At 40.4% G+C, this 12,807-nt stretch overlaps 1 protein-coding gene across 1 annotated transcript in view; it reads left to right on the top strand.

Moving 5' to 3' along the window:
* The window catches only part of PSMD2 (proteasome 26S subunit ubiquitin receptor, non-ATPase 2), a 1,781,804-nt gene that overhangs the window by 771,772 nt on the left and 997,225 nt on the right, over positions 1-12,807 (top strand). Inside the window, exon 11 of the mRNA XM_044070442.1 lies at positions 4,500-4,627. Within this exon, the coding sequence (XP_043926377.1) occupies positions 4,500-4,627 (128 nt within the window). The remainder of the gene's footprint in view (positions 1-4,499; positions 4,628-12,807) is intronic.

Here is a 12,807-nt window from a genome sequence, read left to right as displayed (position 1 = left end):
TTAGCAGCTATTTGAAGGTATTTGGCTGGAATGTTGTCAGCAGCTAGGCTAGTTGATTTGAGTTTACTTAATAGTCTTTTTATGTAATCTGTGGGAATGGGTTTGAATTGGAAGGTGGTACTGATATTGGTAGCAGGCTTGGGGTTGCTAGTAGTTGATGTGGGTTGTTGATTAACTAATTTTGAAATGGTTTCTATGAAAAATCTATTAAAGGCTTCTGGAATGTCAGTGCTATCATTTACAGTGGTTGGTGTTTGGGGTATTTGGTCTGCCGGGGTGAAGTAATGTATTTAGTGCTGCCCAGAGTTTTTGGGGGTTGTTTTGGTGTCTGTTTTGCAAATTGAAAAAATAGTTCCTTTTGTCTAGTAGAATTTGTTTTTTTGCTTCGTTCCCGAGTTTTTGGAATTCTTGTTTGGTTGCTAAGGTTTTATTGGCTGTCCACTGCCAGGCTGTATTTCTTTGGGCTGTCATGGTTCTAGTACTTGTGATCCAGGGGGCTATTTTAATTTTTTGTTTGCTTGTGCGAGGAGGGGCATGGGTGTTTAGGAAGGTAATGTTCAGTAGCTCAACTGCTTTGTCTAGTGGGAGTGTCTTTAGAAGATTCCAATTTTTGGTATTGTAGTTCAAGTTTGAATTTTATGTCAAAGTTTCTTTTGTTTCTAATGGTCCGAATTGGTGGTTCAGAGTTGGTGTGGGATTTGCGTTTTAGTAGGAAGATGGGCTGGTGGTCACTGAGGTTGTCTGGTAGGGCACCTGCTTGATAGAATGTATTGGAATTGTTTATTAGGATCCAGTCTAGGAGGCTTTCTTTGCTTTTATTATTACCTAGCCTTGTACTAGAGTTAGATTTAGGAGAAATTATACAGATTTATTAAGTTGGAGGGGTTGGAGCTGGAGCATGTATGCCAGTCTGTTAGTCACCTAGGATGATTGTTTTTTGGGGTAGATTTTGATTGGTCCAATGTAGATGGGCTTCTAGGGAGGGAATGTTATTACCTGGTGGTATGCACCCCGTTATAATATTCATAGATTTTTTTGTTGGTTAGTTTAAGTTTGGCTAGTAGTAGTGCTGATGACATTAGGGGGAGTATAGGAGGGTCAATAATGGTAACTTTTAAGTTATTTTTATAAAGTAATGCTACACCACCCCAGGTTTTTTTTTTTTTTTTTGAAAAGTCTACCATTATGTATTAATTATAGCCTGGGGGAAGGAATTCGCTATCGGGAGTAGTAGGTTTTAACCAAGTTTCGGTTAGGGATAGTACATTTGGGGAATAGATGTCTATTAGAGTATGTAGCAGATGTACTTTATTATTAATGCTGCATATGTTTAAGTTCAGTAAATGTAGGCTATTCTTTGGTCTGGAGAGTAAGGTTGAGTTATTGGATGGGGGTGCGGAGGAGGGGGAGTGTATGTCAGGGTTTGGGCCTGGATTAAGGGTGCATGTTGCCTGCTAATCTTAGTTGGCGACTGATATGGTGGAAGGAGTTTTGATAGCTTAGCAAGAATGTGTATGTACTTGTGTGGAAAGTGATTTTGTGGTTGTTTTGGTCAGTGTTGTGCGTGCTAGAGGGATTGTGCTGTGATGGTAATTACTTGAGGGTATGTGTAGGCTATAGTGTTTGGTGTGGGTGGAGTAGGTAGTAGGTGGATGTATGTTTTGATGGGATGGTAATGGTGGTAGGCAGAGTGATGTGATAGGAGGAGAGGTGATAGGTTATAGCTAGTAGTGCAAGGGTGATTGCATTGAATGCACACATGTTGAGTGGCTGTAATGGTATGTGTGTAGGAATTAGTGGGAGGAGTGTGTTAATTAGTGAGAGATGTGTGTAGTAAATGAGGATTAGTAGATGGTGTTTTTTGGGTTGTTTTGTGATTGGTTTTGGGGTTAGTGGGAAGAGTGTATAGGTATACGTTTAGAGGTTAGGGATTGTTAAATCCATATTGAGATTCCCTACTCAAAAAGTAATCACAACTAAGTACTTAGGTTCGTTCCTAAACCTAGTTGGAATCTAAACCAAACCCCAAGATCAATGTTCAATTGGAAAATGCATTTGAAAAGTGGTGTCAACAGCAAACCCTAAAAAAGGTTGTATCCCATACAAACTTATAAACGCACTTTCCCAAAATAATATATTCAATATATTGATTGCAAAAATTATCAAGCTAACACTGGTAAATTGCCAATCCTAAAACCTAGTAAATGATATATTAAAAGATATTTCTCAAAAAAAAGGCAGTGTCAGATATTACACTTACAAAAGTTAACGCATCCATGACCCAACACTGATACACAATAATGATATGATACAAGTGTATTGAATCACAATATCTAAAATAAATCTGTCTAATCACATGAATATGTGTAATATCCAAAAAATATTAGTCTCAACGAAATATCATAATTCTGTAGCAAAATCCCAAGAACGATCGATCAGTCCAATGTAGCATGGACCCTCCAATGGGCCTTCATAAGAGGCTCAACTGAATATCACAGGCTGCCAATATCACATTTCTTGGTTCAAAATGTTGGTAAATAAAGGGCATTGAAGGGAGTCTTCCTTGCTGCACCATCCAGTGGTAAATGTGACAGTTTTTTGTTTGATCATCCCTTGACAGGGATATCCATCAAGAGATTCATTGACCCACGTTTGCAGCCCCCCAGAGGACTTCTTTATCCATTTCCCCCCATACCCCTCATATCCAGATGTATTCAGAAAGACAAAGCCAGGGTCATATTCGTATCCCTTTTCTGACCAAGCCAGGTTTGGCCCCCCTACTATGGATGCATCTCAAAAGACCCATTCTACCACAGCATCTGCAGTTGTTGCTTCACCTGTCTGGTCAGTCTCACTCTGACATTCATTCCTTCCTTCCTGTGAATCGCATGGTTTCTCAAATTCCAGTAATGGCTATGTATCCAATACTTCTATCTCAAGTAAAGGATCTGGTTATAACCACTCAGAAAATGTCAACATGAAAATGTAATGGAAGAAAATGGAATAAGTCCCCTCTCTGGGTAAATGATCACAATATTGACCCTTTTCTAAGTCTGATTTGTCACATTCTGTCTCTCTCTTTCCTGTAGAACTATTTCAAAAGGGAGCTAGGTAGGAAGCCTTGCTAGTTAGTGCTCTGTTTGAGTTGTATGTTTTGATTCGGCTATGCATCCTGAGAAGCAGCAACTGACTTACTCCTGAGGTGTTTTTACCTGTATGAAGGTTTGTGAGGTGTTCCACTATTATCTTGTTAAAGTTGCCCTGTTACATTGTAATGCAACCATGCCTTATGCTGTTGGTATTGATTTCAGGATCACATACAGCTGTCTTGGTGTGCCTTATTTAAAGTATATTTCTAGGCTGTTGTGTGAGAGTGCTGGATTTGGGTTATGTATATAGTTGGATGTCTGATTTTGTTTTTTTTTAACTGCGCGTACTCATTAGAAAATTATTTTTAAGTGTTTTAGCTTGAAAGTTTTCAGATCTAAACCTGACATTCCCATTGCATAAACCAGTGTACAAAGAGACACTGTACACTTTAGCTGTACTTGTGTGGTACATTAAGCAGAATTGTTTTTTCCTTTCTTTTAAGATGACTGTTAAATATTCTCAGAGAGCAGTAAATAGCATTAACTCTGTACACTGATAAGTGTCCTCAGTTGTGCAAAGACTACTACCAGCAGTTTTAGTTTTAAGGAGTGCATTTCGAAGTAATGGGACAGTATAATCTAGCTCTTTTGTACCTTTGCCATAAGCATGTAACTGTTTTTTGCCTGTCACTAAGTGAGTTTTGTCCTGGTCACAACACTATAAGCCTTGAAGGGACTCATGGAATGGACACTGGAAATATAGGAAGGAATGTTTAGGATTTATAGGCTTTTATAGCCTTTGCTGTAATATCTAGTGAGACAGTGACATGTACACAGGCCATGGTTTTCCCTGTGCTCTTGTAGGAAAGGTCAAGGATTAACTAAATGCCCCACTGCCTAGAGCAGATCAGCTTATTTAGGTGCATGCCAGACTACATGCTTGCAGTAGACCATACATCTGAGGCACTCATTTTTCGTTTGGGAACATAGGTAAGAATCCTTCAATTAAATATGGTGTAGCTGATGGTGGCCCAGGGTCACAGTGCTTTCCAAATCATATTGTGTCAGGTAACAGGTAGAAGAAGCTCTGGAGAGCAGAAAGCAGGTACCTGTGTACATCTGCTAGAGCAGTGAGCTCAGCAAAGTTTCAGGCAAGATAGTTAGAAGTCCTGCTTTTATGGTAGGAATTTAAATGGATTGGTTGTAAAATTGCTGTTATTGATTCTAGGGTATTAAGCAGATTAAAAAAAAAATTAGTAAAATGCTGATGGTATGGTATTGTTATATTTAAATTGTGTTGTAAGCTTTAGTTCCTAAAGTAGTGGTTCTGTTAAAATCATGGAACATGTTTGTTGTAGAGGTCTGTTAAGGATATAACTGAATAATACTTTTATCTTTTTTGTTCTGTAGTCTGGTGCACTTCTAGCTTGTGGTATCGTTAACTCTGGGGTGAGGAATGAGTGTGATCCTGCACTAGCTCTGCTTTCTGATTATGTGTTGCACAACAGCAATACAATGAGGATTGGTGCAATCTTTGGGTAAGAAATATTTTCAGTTTAGCGGAATAATGTGCTTATAGAATCACTAAATGGCATCATGTTTTGACACATTGAGTATTACTGTGAATTAGATGAATAAAATGTGCTGACACTTAACAAGAAAATATACGTGAAGATATATTGTAGAGCAACTTTTTATATTTTAATAGATGTCTAGAATGTTCCCAGGAATTTCTAGTCTGTATTGGTATGGATGTCAACAACAACCCAATGAGCATCATTGGTATTTGTGTAGATTTGGTAGTTAAAGAATTCATAAGGTGGGATGCAATTCTTCAGAGATCATAAGAGAATTTTCAGTGTTGTGAGGAATTTGGTTGTTATGTATAATGCCATGATTTTAAGTAACACTGTTGAAAAGGTCTCTGATGAGAATTGGTTTTTGATGAGCAAAGCAAATCACTGGGTATGAATTTTAATGTTAACATACAGTTAAATTGCGAATTTAAATTTTAAATTCACCTGTATTATGACTGGCCTGGCCCTTCTTGAAATGAGAGGCAAGGCCTACGGATGGGTACTGGCAAGGTGGACATAGCCTAGTAGCTCAGCTGCCTTGTTAATTTCTGTGATCCTGTGAATAGACTGCGGTGTTTATATAGTGAGAGAAGAGGGGAAAAGTGAATCATGTTAAGTGTATTTTATTCGGTAGTATGCTTCACAGTTCTAAAGTCCAACTGTTAAAAGAAGTGATGCTTAAAAACATTAAGAAAATTTGGTACTGCTAGAATGCTTTTCTTTTTTAAATTTATTAATTTATTCTTTGATTACCTGCTTAATCCATTTCAGAACAATGGGGAAGCTGGGGACTATCAAAACACTTAATGGGTGCAAGTTTGAAGAACTTATTTTGAATGGAGTATTGTTCTGTCCCGGGTAGCCCACTGTCAGTCCATTACACACACCACACACACCTCTTGATATTTGAAGGAGCCATGAACATTTTCATAGACAGAGAGGATGTGCAGGCATTATTAAGTAGGCTATCCCAGCTGAGAACTGAACTGTGGAACAGATGCTGTGAGGCAGCAGTGTTAGTAATGGCTTATTTTCTTTTATTTCCTTTATTGTATCAGAATCTTGTTCGTAATGAATACAGCAGTACAAAATCATGTTATTTTACTTTTAAGTACATTGCCAATAGAGAACAAAGCTCTTTTTCTTTAAACTGAGGAGCAGTGGAATATTAAATAATTTCACTGTGAGGTGTTATTGAGCCTGCAAGAGTGTGGGTCACGGACATGGGGGTTTTGTTCCTGGCCATTCCACTTCTCTAGTGTTGAAAGCAGACTGGTTGGGCTCTTCATGGTTGTCTAGTTCACAAAAAAAAGTTCTGGTCAAGATCCTTTACTTTTACTGTTCAGTAAACCTCCATGCTGTTTCAAAGATTGTAAAGAGATTAACAATCTTTCTCTTCCAATATTTTGGAGTGGCTGCTAGAATGACATACAATATAGCTCATAACCATCATGTTATGTTGGAATGGCTGCTAGAAAGAAAGTGTGAGTATGGCAGAAGCAATTAACAAATAAGGCAGATGTTATGCAAAACATTCTTGCAGACTTTGTGTTGCAGTTCATGATCCAATCAAAAAGTCTGTCTGGATCAGTAAATATGTGCTTGAACTCTAAAGAAATATTTTTGGATAAAAGGTTTGGTATGCAGGCAAACAAAATATTTAGAATTGCAAAGAAAAGAATACTTGGCAACTAAAAGAGAGGGTAGTACTTGGCAAAGAAGCTGGATTATACAGAATGTAGGACATGAAGGTAGAATTTGGTACAGGTAGGGTTACCAAAAAAATATATATATAGAAGGTGACTAATGCAGTAAATTTTATGAAGCAAATTCTTCAGAGTCTACCCTGGTAGCCCAGGAGGAGTATGGTTTACTGTGAATGGAGTGCTTAAAATTAGGAATGGGAACATCCTTGCTTGTGTGCAGTGTGTTATAAGGAGGAAAGCATAATGTGCATGTAGCAGTAGTTGTATATGATAAGCGAGACAGCATTAAGTTGGCAGAAGTTTATTCTGTGTAGTTATAGAGAGCAGCATGAGTGCATGTAGGTGTCAATTACATTAGAACTGAGGAGTAATGTCCTAGCTTTGACCAAGGTGACCAGATTTTAATTAGCAGCTGAGGCACATTTGGAGCTGATGTGGACAAAGAGGAATGGTGAGACTTTGTCTTTTTACTTGTGTTTGAGGTAGAGGGGTGATGCTGTAATGAAGGCAGGCTGCCGTTGAAGCCCCCTTGGAGACCAGACCTCTGGCAAAGCTTGCTGGCAAGGTTGGGAAGTGACACCACTTTTAAGAGGTGGGTGGCAGCACTTCTAAGACCATGCTTAATTGCACACGTCTGCAACGGAGTGTCAGCATGTAGTATTATAGCTTCCACTAATGTTAAAGCTGGCAGCTTTGTGAGCTCTTGTGAAGACTACCTTACCACTCACCTCCCATGAAACTCACTGGGCCAACTAGCTGTGAGGTTGGTGGTCTCTGTTAGCGATGGGTTCACTGATTAAAGCTGCATGGATTATATGGATTGCAGAGTCATGGGAAAGCACTGCTGCAGCTGACCAATCCCAACTTGTGCATGTGACTGAAAAGTGAGCACATGCAGATGCCCTTGAAGATTCGGTAGAAAAGAAGGATGTTGGCATTCCTAACTACAAGTAACATGATCAACCTCCTTAATGAGCAAGAGGAAGAGCAAAGACCTAACAATGCCTCTTTTTTTCTCAGTTTGTGTTGGAGGTACAAGAACCAAGCCTTTCAGGGAAGTAAGTGATGATGTAGCCAGTGAAGTCAGTTGCTGGTGAGGAGATGAGAAAGGTCTGGGTGACATCCAGAAGAAGGGCTTTAATACTGTGGTCAGAAGAGTTGATTGGAGGTGTTTTGAGAGTAGACTGGTTGGGTTTTTCATCCAAGAGCAAGAAGTAGGCTAGAATGCATGGTGCAGGAGGAGGAGGAAGTGGTAAACCACCCCTGTATGCTAATTAGTCTAGAGTAGAAGATGATGAACAGAGGGTGTTCTAAGGGAGAAGTGTGCAACGGAGAAGAGATTTGTTGAGAGGTGAGTTGTAAGAGATCCAGGTATGGAAGTGACTAATCTCTTGTGATCTGGGCCATCTTGAAGCAGCTGCAAAGGTGGGACAGAATATGACACGATGATGGTTGCAGTGGGGGAGAAAAATACTTGAAGGAAAACTGTTACCTAATGGTAAGTGAGGAGAGAGGGGTTGTGTGTGTGTGTGTGTGTAGAATGGTATAATTACTGATTTAAAATTAGCTGATTTTTGTTGTGTGCTCTGTTGAGTAAGGAGGATAGGTAAACAGAACCATGTGAATAGTGCTGTAAGAACAGTAGTGCTTGTACAGAGAAGGGCACAATGAATATCATGGGGATCTTGATTGTGAAGAACATAATTCTATATGAAATTGATGAAACACATTCTGATGTGTGTCCAAAAATCTGTTTTTCAGGATGTTGGACTTTTGATGTGGTATTTACAAAAGCTTCATGAACAGGTGATTATTTTATCCTTTGTTTTATATTTGAAGTTGCAGTAATCGCTATGATTGCTCTTGTTTGTTTATAATAGCTTAAGGTAAGTGAAGTCCAGTTCTGACTGTAAAGTACTGGTGATGTAAGCTTAAATATAGAGATGCGTTGTAGGCTGTAGGTATCTGATTTGGGGGAGATCTAATTAAAGAAGGTAGAGGAAGAGTCGCAGGGTATTTGAGTCCATCATTTTTAAGAATGGAAACCTAATTATCTTAAATTCTTCTGCTGTACATCGACAACTGTAAATTCATCTACTAAATTTGATTTTTTAAAAAAAGACTTTGCCCCTGAAATTAAATATACCATCGCCAATGTCGCATAGCCATGGAGACTAGGGTAATACTCAGTTTGGTACGTAGTCTGCACTTCTCCATTCCTGTAGACCACTGTTTAAATATTAATGTGAGCAAATCAGCAGTACAATTAATGGACATTTGTCAAATAACATTCCATCAACCAACTGCAGACCGAGACTTTTTTGATAGGGATCAGGATATAAAAGGGATATGCTCCTGGTTTAGCATTAGAGGTCTTGTGAAGAATAACCGTGTTTTTTTACACCTTTATTGAATTGTTACTTAAGACATAAGCAGACATACATTTATATAAAAGAAAACTGATAATTTACATGTTCCCAGTTACAAACATTATAGTTCACCTATATTTTTTTGTATAATTATCAATCTAGCATTACATAAATTACTCAATTCCTGCCTTCCCTTAAAGCTCACTCTTCCAAAATTTTATTCTGCATGTATTGTTTCCACAGTTTCCTTTTTTGTGTGTAATGTGCTCAAGCCTTGTAAATAACGGTCTTAAGAGTCCATGTTTTCTTTGCATAGTTCACTAGTACAGTAGTAACTCTTGGGACTTTTTGCAACAGAAGGCCCAATGATTGACAGTAGTTATTGCCCTTCACCTTTCATCCTCCTCTTCCTGTTGACTGGACAGACCTCTTTCACTTGGAAGTTAGGCTGTCAGTGGTGCAAGAGGAACGTCAACCTATGCCATCTTCACTTTTCTCGCAACAGTGTAGTCCATTGGTGTAACTGGGCTTTAAGTTCAGTGAAGTATCCCATTGGGGAAAATCTCCTAATTTCTGCAGTTTTTCTTATGGTGATCTGTTTAAGCTATAGGACATCAGGTTTAGATTCCAGTCCTGATGATGAAGTTAATAACTTTGGTGATCACAGGGAAACTGATCCCCATAAAGATTTCTACACTGGATATGGGGAGACATTTGAAGAAGAAATCTGGACATGCAAAAGAAAGAGATTTATTAGTATGGTGCAATATTTATGAAATGGAGAAAGCAAACTAATCAGTACAAAAAACAGCACCAACGATATTTGAAAGAAAATGCAGCTAAAGGCAAACAGATATGGAAAATTTTACAGTACAAAAAAGAAAACAAAGGAGGAAGTAGAAAAGAGAATTAGTAATGGAGAAGTTTAAAGAAATTGAAAAAAGTTATGTTCTTAACATATAACGTTCCATGTGAGTTGTTCATCTCGACTTTGTTCTTACACGTGGGTACGGAGCCGATCCATCGGCTCCGAGTCGGCCGCTTTCCAAGCTCAAGATCTTTAAGTGGATCGAGGCAGTCTCTTTCCCATGATGCTCTCTTACCAACCCCAGATCTAGTTTGCTGAACCCAGCAAGAAAAAATACAACTAAGCACCAAAAAAAAAAATATATATATATATATATATATATATCTAATATGTATATATATATATATATATATATATATATATATATAAAATATGTACATATGTAGATAGCTGTTTACAATTAGCTAAGAGATATTCTGGAAGGAAGGACACTAGTTAGACCAACCAGACCCACCAGTCCATACCCGTTCTTCCAGAACCCGGAGGGGGAAGGTGGGAGGGAGTGTAAGAACAAAGGCGAGATGAACAACTCACATGGAACGTTATGGTAAGAACATAACTTCTTTATGTGAAGTTGTTCAATCTCGCCGTTTTTTGTTGCAAGTGGGTAGCATCCCAAGCACCCTAATCCTGGGTGGCTCATGGGAGTACATTCCTGAGAACAGTGGAACCAAAGGAAGCCCTGTCCCTGGAGGCCCTGTCCACTTTGTAATGAGTGATAAACGTATGAGATTTGGACCAAGTAGCAGCTGCACAAATGGTGTCCAAAGGCAAACTGGCTGCGTGAGCCAGAGACGTAGAAACAGCCCTGGTAGAATGAGCTTTCACTTCACACTCTAAAGGTTGGTTAGCTGAAAAATATACACATTTTATACAATCAGATAGCCATTTTGACAGTGTAACTTTGGCTACAGAAAGACCCTTCTTATTGTCAGCATAGGAAACAAAGAGCTGATCTGATTTCCTAAATTCCTTTGTTCTGTCCAAATAAAACCTCAGTTGTCTGTGAACATTAAGCTTATGTAACATGTATTCCAGTTTATTGGAATGATGTCTAAAAAAGGTGGGAAGCTCAACAGACTGGTTCAAATTAGCCTCGGAGCAGGCCTGAGGAAGAAAGATAGGATATGTCCTGAGAGACACTCTGTCGGGATGAAAGATCAGATATGGAGGTCTGATAGAAAGTGCTTGTAGTTCAGAAATTCTATGCGACGAGGTAATAGCCACCTATCAGGGAAGCATCTGTGGTCACCGTGGCTGAGGGAGGGGGAAGTACAAATGGGCAACCTACAGATACCTGGTGGCTGTTCAACTGCCAAAGAAGGTCCTTTTTGCAAGCATTTATCAGTAGAATCTTGTGTGACATTGGAAGCTGTTGATAAGACCACTGTGTGAAGAGTAACCATTGGAGTATCCTCATGTGCATCCATCCCAGAGGAACCGCTATGAGCGTTGTTGCCATGGTGCCTAACGGCTTCAGAACCTGGAATGCATGAACTCTTCTTTCCATTAACAAGTGGGACACTTGACTTCGTAGAGAGATTACTCTTGCTTGAGGCAAACTGACCAAGGCGGTGGTGGTGTCTAGATCTGCTCTATAAAGGAAATATGCTGCGACGACGATAAAGCAGATTTTTCTAAATTTGTGGTTATGCCCAACTGGGAGCACAGGTTGATTATGTAATCTCTGGAATGAATCGGTTGATGCCTGGTGGTGGTGAGGAGCCAGTCGTCCAGATACGGAAGCACACAGACTTCTAAACGTCTCAAGTGAGCTGTGACCACTGCTATGCATTTGGTGAACACTCTGGGGGCTGAGGTGAGACCAAAGGGCCATGCTCGGAATTGGTAGTGATTGGCCCCCAGCCGGAAACGCAAGTGATCTCTGGATGGTCTGGGCATTTTGATGTGGTGGTATGTATCCTTGATCTAGAGAGCACATCCAATTGCCCGTTTCTAGAAACGCTAGTATAGATTGAAGCGTGACCATCCGGAACTTTTCCTTTTTTGACACGGGTGTTGTTTGCTGAGGTCTAAAATGGGCTTCCAGTCCCCCGTTTTCTTTGGAGCTAAAAAGAACCTGGAGTAAGATCCGGATCCTATCTGGTCCGCCGGGACTGGCTGGATGACTCTTTTTTTTTTTTTCCTAGCAGCTTGTGAATTTCTACGGCTGCTTGATGCCGCAGACTAGGTGGAACGTCTGGGATTCTTGTACGAAAATAAGGGGATTCTGAAAAGGGAATGATGTATCCTCTGGTAATTATGCTTTTTAGCCAAGAATCTGATCTAATTCCTAGCCAGGCATCTGGGTATAAAGCCAAACAACCCCCGACTGCCTCCAGAGCAGGACAGTCGGGCCTTCCTCTCAGGAGCGCTGATAGGGCTTGCCAAGGAACTGCTCCTTATCACCCTGGTTCTGCGGACCCACTCTGCTGCCTGGGCGGCGTCTACCATTATTACCCCCTCCTCTGCCCCTGGATGGGGGTTCACTACGTGTGTTTTGGAAAGCTCCTCGGGGTTTCCGGAACCCACATTTCCCACCTTTCTGCTCTTTGGGGTATGGTCTAGTAGGGGTGGAAAAACTGACTCCTACGGCAGGTAGTCTCCCCCCCCCCCCTGCTCACACCTAGTGAGTGTCTCCTTGACTTTGAGCTCAAACAAGGAAGAGCCCTCGAATGGGGTGTTGACAAAGGAAGATTTGAAGGCTTCCGCAAAGGAGCATAAGCGCATCAAGGATTGTCTCTGCAGAGCTATCGATGAACCTGCTGCCCAGCTCGATCCATCGGCTGCATAAGAAATGAGCCGCATGGACAAGTTCACAATAGAATTAAGGGTGTTAAGTTGTGCCGTCACCTTCTCAGAGACAGCATCATCTGTGTTGCCCTGGAGAGCATCTCCAAGCTCTTTGAAGAGATCTCGTTGAAGATGGGTAAAATGGGTTAAATAGTTAAGCGATCTCATTGCAAATGTCGCAGAACTAGACGCGTTTCCCATATCTGTCCATCGTCCTAGAGTCTTTGTTAGGAGGATGGACAGAAAGAGTTTTCTGACATCTCTTTCTTGGTGGCCGACGCCACCACCATGGCATTAACGGGAACTCCCTTAGTAAGAAAGGACCTGTCTTGGGGGGAGGTGATAAATTTGTTGGGCATCTGAGGGACTGGTTCCATGGAATCAGGAGACTCCCACGCCCTTCGA

Source organism: Protopterus annectens, chromosome 4.part1 (genome assembly GCF_019279795.1).
Source record: "Protopterus annectens isolate FY-2018-M chromosome 4.part1, PAN1.0, whole genome shotgun sequence".
Lineage (NCBI taxonomy): Eukaryota > Metazoa > Chordata > Ceratodontiformes > Protopteridae > Protopterus > Protopterus annectens.
This window is presented reverse-complemented; position numbering and strand designations above follow the sequence as displayed.